Here is a 10255-nt window from a genome sequence, read left to right as displayed (position 1 = left end):
ACCTGAAAATTTGAAAACCCTAATTTTAAAAGTTGACCGTCTAATTTGAGGTTATGGTGTGGAAGGGATCTGAGATACTCTGGCATGAAATGCAACAGTGGCTAATGAAGAATGGTGGTGAAAATGTTTGAATGGTCCACAGAACTTAAAGTTTATAGATAAGGATATTTGACTTTTCTTCTTCTCCTTTAAATAGGAAGCTAAGTTCTTTTAGATAGGGACCATTCTCATTGAAATAATTTTTGTTGGAAACCACAAGTTACATGAAATATGTATAGAGATCAAGAGTTTCTATGAAATATGTAATTTTAATCTCTTTGAAGTTTTAATTTCAAAATTTGTTATGATTTTTCAAGATCAAGAGTTTCTGTGAAATTTTAATAGCAAAGATTATTTTAATTTTACAACATTAAACAATTTTGATCTACCATTATTATAATATCCAATTGTTAAAAGAAGATTTTGCCTAACCTTAAAAGTAACTATATTAAAGTTAATCATCGGATTTATTATTAATATCGTACACAGATAAATAGTCGATGTAGCCATTACTTACATTCAACACATTTTATAAACTAATATATTACATATTAGAATTACATTAAATCTTTTTAATTTTAAAACACGAATAATCAAAGTTATAATTTGAAAAACGCGTATCTTAACTAGACATTTATATATATATATATATATATATATATATATATATATATATATATATATATACACACTGATATTTAAATGGAGGTTACTGCTATTTCATGAAATTCAAAGCTTAATTTATCATGAAAAAATGAATGTCTTGAGCAAACATGGGATGTGATGGTCAGACAAATATTATCACAGCAACACATTTTCACGTTATTCCATTTTCAACACATTCTTGGTGCTTCTTGGAAGAAACTCTTTAAAAATAGGAATGAAAGAGGAAATGGTTCGAGAATACAAAAATCGGTTTGCATTTTTGAAATCATTTTTGAATAAAATTATTTTAGTTTTAAAAATACAGAATTAAATATTTAAGAATTCAAAATCAAAATATAACGAAATTTTAATATAATTAATTTATCCGTAAAAACTAATTACAATTATAAAGAAGGTCATGTCTAGAGAAGAGTTACTTTATTACAACCCGACTAACAATTTTAAACGAGACACTTACACTTAATGTCTAACCTACACATTGATTAAGATTTTCTTTAAAAGAGAGACACAGTTGGGAAAAAGTTAGCTAAACATGCTTCAATTAAACAATATTTTGTTCCGTAGTTAACGTTTTAACATTAAATGAAACATAATAATTTTATTCAAAACTTGCTCAATCCATATATCAATATGAATATAAAAAAATATTTGTGTATTTGAGTAGATAATATAAGTTAAAAAAAGAGAGAAGTAGAAATTAACTAGTCCTTAGTGGTTTTATTTCTCCTCGGAAAAATAATTGATATGAGAAAAGTAACTATTCGAAATGGTATTAAATGATTTTAATAAATTACTTTCATTTTATTATTATTATTTTACATAAAATATACTGTTTTAGTAAATGTTTTAAAAGAAGTGGTTTTATTTATTGTTCCTACAAAACTCTGAATGAGCAATCGCTGTCGGTTCCTACAGAATTCGCATTCAAACAAAACACAAAACGACAAACATTTGAGTAAACCCTTTCTTCCATGTGTCCAACACTGTGCTGTACTCCGCTTTGCAAATTGCACCATTCCCTTCAACAACTACATTCAACATACCAACTTCAACGCGCAAAGTTTCACTCCACAACACAACAAAACACACACACACACACTCTCTCTCTCCTCGTATATTTTAGTATAACAGTATTGTATTGTAGATGTACTCCTATACCAAATTTCTCTAATCTCCAAGCACGACCCAGACAAAAATAAAAAAAAAAGAGGTCTGACATCAGCTTACTCACACAACCTCCTCTTCATTACTACTAATTAATCATACTTAACATCTTGTAATTTTTATTGCCCCGCGACTTTCCCATTTATCACCTCATTTTCTGATGACAAAAGTTACATCTTTGGAAACAACCAAGAGAAGAGCCAACGAGATCGAGGACCTTCTGCAGCTTCTGCTTCTACCTTTTCCTTCTTGCTGGGGTGCTGCCACCTGCTACACTCTTTCTCTCCCAAAAATCAAACCTTAATTTCTGCGATATTTGTTGGATCCAACTTCAAGAGCCGGCTACCCTTGTCCAATTGGGTCTAATCATTTGAGTTCTTCGGTTAACGTGAATTTTGGTCAGAGACCCAATCATCAGAGCCGGTTGGTGGTGGGTAAGTGAGAAAAAGGAGAATAAAAAGAAAGTTTGTAGGTTGACCGGTAGATAAGAGCAAAGGAGAATGGAAACCCTAGAAGAAAAATAAGGAACCCATACAAGAAAAGCGATCAAAAACCGAAACTTTCTCTGAGGGTAAATGCCCTTTAGATTTTTTTCCGTCAGAAAAATCCTACAGCTGTTTTAAGGTTCCCATGCCGGTTGACTTGGACAATGTTTCCACAGCTTCAGGGGAAGCTAGCGTGTCTTCCTCTGGCAATCAGACAGTGCCCCCAAAACCGACGACAAAGAAGAAGCGAAACCTTCCAGGAATGCCAGGTACAGAAAAAGATTTCATCAAGCATCACCGTGTTGTGTTGTTTTCTTATTTTTTTGTTTTTGTTTTTGGGGTTATTCAGATCCGGATGCTGAGGTGATTGCTCTGTCTCCGAAGACCCTGATGGCGACGAACCGGTTCGTGTGTGAAATATGCAACAAGGGGTTTCAGAGGGACCAGAACCTTCAGCTTCATCGGAGGGGTCACAATCTGCCTTGGAAGCTGAGGCAGAGGTCAAGCAAGGAGGTGAGGAAGAGGGTGTACGTGTGTCCCGAACCGACGTGCGTTCACCACGATCCTTCTAGAGCTTTGGGTGATCTCACGGGGATTAAGAAGCACTTCTGCAGAAAACACGGCGAGAAGAAGTGGAAATGCGACAAGTGCTCCAAGAAATACGCGGTTCAATCCGATTGGAAGGCTCACTCCAAGATTTGCGGTACCCGAGAGTATAAATGCGATTGTGGTACCCTCTTCTCAAGGTCTTAACTCTTTTTGCCTTTCAGTCTTTGTGATACTGTTACCAAAGTTTTTATTTGGGGATTTGGGGTTTGTGAAAGTTTTGTTATTTTTGAAGGAGGGATAGCTTCATCACGCATAGGGCTTTTTGTGATGCGTTGGCAGAGGAAAGTGCGAGATCTCAGCCTCAGACTGTTGCAAAGGCTAGTTCCGAGTCAGATTCGAAGGCTGTAACCGGTGATTCGTCGCCTCCCGCGGCTGCGGCTGCGGCTACGCCTCCACCGCCTTCTGCACCGCCAGCTAGTTCTAAGTCAAACAGTGTTGTTGTATCGTCGTCTGTTTTGCAGACACCAAATCCAGGTAGATAATATCCGAATCTGGAAAACATTGAAATCTACTCGGTCGTTTCTTTTGTCGCGTTTGATACGGTTAAAACTAGACCAACACAGCATTTTTGTTGTTTCTGTGAGTGGTGTTTTTCTTCTTTTTTTTTCTCTCTCTGTGATCCTGAAGCTTCTGGTTTTTGTCTGCTATCGTCCTTTGTTTTCATCTACGATTGGGTGTTTGTATATATTCATAACATCAGAGTAAGTGAAATGGGATTCGGAGAGCTAATTAAGTAATAAAATTATGTAAGTAATTGACTAATGGAAGTATAAAAATAAACTATTGAAAAGGTGTTCTTTGGAACTGTGGGTGTAAACTATGCATTTGTGGACAAAGAAACTCATAAAAGATTCAAAAGCTAAAAGGAGAAAGAAAAGCTTTGTTTTTTGGGGGTGGAAGGGGGAGTGGATTTGAGAAAGGAAACCATTATTTGTTCTTTTCTTTTCAACTTTAACATAAAAGTAAAGACTCAAACTTTACAAGTCTTTGCATCGTTAGTGGCTGCTTCTTCACTCCTTAATTATTATCAATATCATTCTTATTATTAATATTACTACTACTTTTCCCCTGTTTTGATCCCAGAGTTGCCAGAAAATTCCCCACAAGTCATAGAAGAACCGCAGGCCAATCCTGCTGTGAGTGGAAGCTGTAGCGGCACCAGTACCAGTACCAGCACCACTAGCTCAACAAGCAACAGCAATGGTGGTGCTAGCAGCAGTGTATTTGCAAGCCTGTTTGCTTCATCAACAGCATCCGCAACTGCGAGCCTCCAATCTCAAACTCCAGCATTCACTGACCTAATCAGGGCCATGGGGCATCCTGATCATCCAGCAGACCTCTCACGGCCTTCAGCTTCGGAGCCCATTTCTCTGTGCCTTGCTACCAATCACGGGTCATCCATTTTTGGAACAGGATTGCAGGAGTGCCGTCAATATGCCCCACCGCCACAGCCAGCCATGTCTGCTACTGCTTTGCTGCAAAAAGCCGCCCAAATGGGTGCAGCTGCTACAAATGCCTCTTTTCTTCGTGGATTAGGCATAGTGTCTTCTGCGTCAACCTCATCAGGTCAGCAAGATAGTTTACAATGGGGTCAGCAACCAGGGGAACCGGAGGGTGCCTCAGTTCCAGCAGGTCTTGGACTCGGGCTTCCCTGTGACGGCAGCTCTGGACTAAAGGAGTTAATGATGGGGACTCCCTCTGTGTTTGGTCCAAAGCAGACCACCCTTGATTTTCTCGGGCTGGGAATGGCCGCTGGGGGCAACCCCGGTGGAGGCTTATCGGCACTCATCACCTCAATTGGTGGCAGTCTGGATGTTACTGCTGCAGCAGCAGCAGCATCCTTTGGTAATGGAGAATTCCCTGGCAAGGATATTGGGAGGAGTACTTGATATTTTGGGTGCAAGGAGCCAAGAACAATATTTTTCAGGGCGAGAAGTTCTGGTTTGTACAGTTATATGGTGCCTTGTACAATGTGAAGTTGCAGTTCAATTGGGGGAGGATTAGTAAGATGTAGTAATGCTCATATTGAGCAGTGCCACAAGCAGTGCGCTTAAAGGGTCCTTTGGGATTATCTGATGCATCTAATGTGAGGGGAAAAGAATGTATATTTATTATTATATTAAACAAAAGGCACGGAGAGCCTTCTTTCCATGAGTAATGGCACGAGTTACAATAATATGTATGCTATGGACCACTGGATCTGATGAATTAAGATGTTGTGCAAAAGGTTGAAATTGATGTTGGGTTGGTGCATATACAAGACTACTAATAGAGATCTTTTTGCTTCTTGGCCATCTACAGTTTTGAATTGATCAAGCTGTGAATTAATTCCGATGTTGGATGATTTGTTTGGTCCATAGCTGTAGCTTGTAGACATAAATCAGGAAACTTTGATGTTTTCTTTTACTGTTAGCAGTAAATGGCTAGTTGAATATTTATCGCGAATATGCATTGTCATTATGTTGTGAAGGAATGTATTCCATTGAAGTTCAAAATTTTCCCCACGAATCAAATTCCACGTTATACTTGCTCCTTGGATGTAATTGCAACTTTTGTCTATAAAAGATTATAATGGCGTCAATTCCCTGGGAATAAAAAGAGGGAAGAAGGTAAAGAAAAGAACTTGCGGATGTAATAAATAGTAAGGTGTCTCAGTTCCATAAGCAACAAGACTCTTGGCATTTGCATCATATCAGCATGAAGAAACCTATGCAGATCCATGTCATCTAGCCCTCAATAAGTGTGAATGTAAGGTGGTGGCTTTCAAGTTTTACTTTTGGTCAAAATCACTGAGCTGCATTCATTGACAAAAAAGTACGGAGAACTTTTGTTTCATTTTACCTTGTCGTTTTCTGTTTTCCTTTTTACCTCTTCCTTTGTGCTGCCTTTCTATATTGGTATTTGGGACAAATTAGGAGCAGGTCTGTGGATTTATCCCATTAACAGGTTAAAAAGCGCTTAAGAGAACTTGTAATCACGTAGAGACCAAACATGGTCCTATGATTTGATAAATACAGTGACATGGAGGTTTAGGTCTCATGATCTCGATTCATTAGTCTCCAAGGCTATAATATATCCTGAAAAGCATGGGAAGGAAGTTCGTTTTAATCACTTACTAATACATATCATCTTAACATTGGAATAAGCAGATACACTTTAAATGTTTTAGTCAAGAATCTCTCTGTGCAAATAACTCCTTCAGATTCTAACAGTCATTTGCAGGTATTCAACAGAACAGTAACATTCAGATTCTAACAGTCATTTGCAGGTATTCAACAGAACAGTAACATGAGATAAGCCGCAGCTAGAGAAAGTTAGGCTCATGAATTCAAGTAATTCTCTTGTTGCAGCAAACTAGATAGAATAATTGAATGGATTAATTTTTTTCATTGGAGGATCCATCAAGTTTTAAGAAATAATTGATGCATTATTAACTATGTAGAAAATTAAATGAACAAATTTAACGTATTTTTTTTTTATTTTTTATTTTTGCAATAGATATGTTTAAGGAATTACTCACTTGGAAATAAAGATAGATAACTACTAAAAAATTGTTTTTGTCAACTTAATTATGCCACATTTATAAGTTTCAACGAAGAATAATATTTGTTTTATTACTATTTATTTTAACCAAAGAATTATATTCTTAAGAATATTATAAAAGTGTGTGTTTCCGGCCACATGAATGAATAAAGGAATAAGAAGGTTTGAAAAATGAGATATTTGTGTTTGGATTACCAAGATAATTTGAGGGAGAGTGAGCTAATAAATTTGAAGAGATGGAAAAAAATTATAGTTTTGTTTAGGTCAAAGGAAAAAATGGTGTAATTTTATTTGAAAGTCTATATATGATGTGGTGAGTGTTTTGAATTAAAAATGTTTTATTGGTGAAAAAAAAAAGATTACAAATTTTCTCATAATCGTAAAATTAAATAAAATGTGAGTAGTTGTTGTTTATAAAAAAATTATCGTTCTTAATATTAATATTAATGTTATTATTATTTATTAAAAATAGTATTAATATTTTAATTATTATTAATATAATTATTATTCATTTTATTACTACTATTACTAATATTATAATCATTATGATTATTAAGTTATATTATTAGTGTTATTATAAAATTATGTTGGTATATAATGAAATGTTACTTTATATATAAAAAAGAAATAAGAATTATAGGAATATATTGAAATAAAATAAGTGAGGTTTATATTCCATTATAATAGAATCAACTTGGAAAATCTTTATTTTGGAAGATATTTTTGTTTTCACTTAGAAGTAAATTTCCTAAAACTATCGTGTGATACATCCTCACACACTCACTCACTAAACAAAGTATAAATAATGAAAAACTTAAATTTTTTTACTTATAGCTTCTACAATAAATTACAAAGAAAATCACTAATAAGGTTGGAAAACGAGAAACATGATAAGTTAAAGGAGATACATAATTCATTAGTGATAAGGTTTAAACAAAATGTAATAGGATATTATTTTTATTGCAATATAATAAATAATTAAATATAATATAATAATAAAATAATATAATTTTATGTTTTATATTTTATATTATGTGAAGTCACTTATTTTAATATTTGATGATTAATTTATGTAAAACTTTAAGTTCAATCAATTAAATAGTAAATTATTTTTATTATATTTTAATTTTTAAAATTGGTGTGCCAAAAAATAGATATTTTTTGTAATTTTTTATTTAAAAAGATTTAATTTTAATTTTAAAATAATTTTAAATCTTTTTTTATTTCATAAAATAATTACTTCATAGTTGTCTTTTCATATTTATTCATATTCATTCTCATTAAATTTTAATTAAGAACATTTTAATATTCTACTATATTATTTAATTAATTTCATATATATATTTTATCACAACAATTTAATCAATTACAATTTTTTTATTCATTTTCTTTCACTATATCTTCATTTAAACTATTTCATTCTTTATTCTTTTATTTCTCATTTATTTATACTTTATCATTTATTTGATATACTTTTTTTTTTTTTATTTTGATCATGACCTAATTATTTAATTTTAATATTAGTTTAACGATGTTTAATTGAATTTTTGAAAGCATTTTCCAGTATTAGAATAAGAGTAAATCTTAAACCCTAAATGGAATAAGTGAGGTTAAAATTCTTCTTTGGTTGATTTTTTGTATTTATTTAAAAATATCAAATAGATCTTCATATTGATTAGTATAGTGTTTTTACTTTTTAAAATATGCAAAAATTAAGTTATTTTTATTATTTTATATTAATAGCAATAAATATGTATTATCTAAGTGATTTTTTTTAATTTTTAAATTTTTTTTTCATGTGTTGAGTGAGTATTAGATATTGTGGAGTTATTGTCTTAATCTCAATTTGATTTCTGTATTTTTTATTTTGATTCGATTTTGTTTTATTTCTGGCTTAATACATATTTTTGTTCATATATTAATTAACTTTGTTTAAAATGGTCTTCTTTTTTGTGATGTTCAAAGTGGTCATTTTTTTGTAAAAAATGTTCAATTTGATTCTTTTTGTTAATAGCGTTAAAATCACTAAAACGTAATATTTACCTTGATGAATATTACATGAGCAGTCCATTTTAAAAATTATGCCAAGATAAGCTTAAGCGATGTGACAGTGTTAAAAGTTATATGATTTCTGGAAAAGGAAATTACAATTGGTTTCAAAGGGAATTTGTGATCAAGGTTAAATTGGGATTGAAAAATCTAGTGATTTTGAATTTTTTTCAAGATTTTGTCGCGAAGTTTGGGTTTCTGTTTCTTGTGTTTTGGTTTTGTGACTTTGAGATGTTTGCAAATTAGGTTATTGTTTGTTCTTTGCACACTGGTATTAATGATCTTGCATTTTGAGATTTTTCTGTTCTCCCTTATGGCTCGTAATTTGGGGATTCAGGTTTTGATTTGGAATTCTTTTCAAATTTATATTCTTCATTATTGGACTCTTGTTGGTGATGGTTGTGAGAGTCAAGGCTATGAAGGTACTGATGGGTTGCGGTCACGAGGGACTTGCGGTGGTTGGTCACGAGGGGCTCGTGGTGGCTATCAGTCACAATGTTTGTTCTTTGCAGACTGGTATTAATTATCTTGCATTTTGAGATATTTCTGTTCTCCCTTATGACTCGTAATTTGGGGATTCAGGTTTTGATTTGGAATTCTTTTCAAATTTATATTCTTCATTCTTGGACTCTTGTTGGTGATGGTTGTGAGAGTCAAGGCTATGAAGGTGCTGATGGGTTGCGGTCACGAGGGACTTGCGATGGCTGGTCACGAGGGGCTCGTGGTAGCTATCAATCAGGATGTTAGACTTTGACTGATTTGGAATGTGTCGAGAAAGAACCCAAAAGTAAAGAAGAAAAAGATAATTAGAGTTCTTGAAAGAAAATAAAAAATTTGTGAAAAGTTAATTAAGATTTAATTATAATGCAAGGGTTATAAATAATTAGGATGATTTTAACATTCTTAACATAAATGATCAAATTAAATCATTTTTATAAAAGAAGGAACCACTTTAAATATCTCAAAAATAGAAAGACTATTTTGAACAAAATTAATTAATAAGGGAACAAAAATAAGTATTAAAATTTTATTTTTTAAAAAATTTGTGTAATTTTCTTTCAAATTAAAACCAAATTTAATTTTTATATGAATGTTATAATAATATTTTTATTTAAATTAATGTTTTTTATTAAATATCTTTAATTTTATTTAAATTTATATTTTACATTAAAATTTATATAAGATCTTAAATATATTATTTTAAGTTATTACGAAATTTTACATTAGAATTTATAAATTATTATTTTAAACCAACTCTAATTTTTATATTTAATTAAAAATATTTAATAAAAATATCAATTTTAATAAAAATATTATTATAATATTTATATAAAAGTTGAATTTAGTTTTAGTAGACAAAATTGTTTAATTTAAAAAAAAAATAATTAAAATTGAATTGAATTAAAATAATAAATATAAAATTAAATTAAAATTTAGACAATGACTTAACAAGTAATACTACATTAAATAAGTGATAACTTTTTAAAAATAATTAGAAAAAATAGAAAAATAAAAAACTACGGACTAAAACATGATACATATTTAATATTATTAATATATAACCAACAAAAAAGTTCTTATTGTTACCCATTTTAAAAAACAAGGATCCATAGTTTTTTTGTTTTTTAAAAAAAGGTAATTGTTTTTCTTTGTTCTCCAAGAAATAAAAAACAAAGAAAATGAAAGAAAAAAGAGTGAGT

At 31.6% G+C, this 10255-nt stretch overlaps 1 protein-coding gene across 1 annotated transcript; it reads left to right on the top strand.

Annotated features, from left to right (window-relative positions):
• The first annotated feature begins 1852 nt into the window (after positions 1 to 1852).
• Positions 1853 to 5467, top strand: LOC106777697 (protein indeterminate-domain 2). Its single transcript, XM_014665407.2, has 4 exons — positions 1853 to 2623; positions 2704 to 3100; positions 3196 to 3437; positions 4047 to 5467. Exons 1-4 carry the CDS (start codon positions 2500 to 2502, stop codon positions 4850 to 4852), a joined length of 1569 nt encoding a protein of 522 aa, XP_014520893.1. The 5' UTR covers positions 1853 to 2499; the 3' UTR covers positions 4853 to 5467.
• The last annotated feature ends 4788 nt before the right edge of the window (positions 5468 to 10255 follow it).

The sequence above is a fragment of the Vigna radiata genome, chromosome 11, assembly GCF_000741045.1.
Source record: "Vigna radiata var. radiata cultivar VC1973A chromosome 11, Vradiata_ver6, whole genome shotgun sequence".
NCBI lineage: Eukaryota > Viridiplantae > Streptophyta > Magnoliopsida > Fabales > Fabaceae > Vigna > Vigna radiata.
The sequence above is the reverse complement of the archived record's forward strand: the minus strand, read 5'-3'. Positions and strand labels throughout refer to the sequence as shown.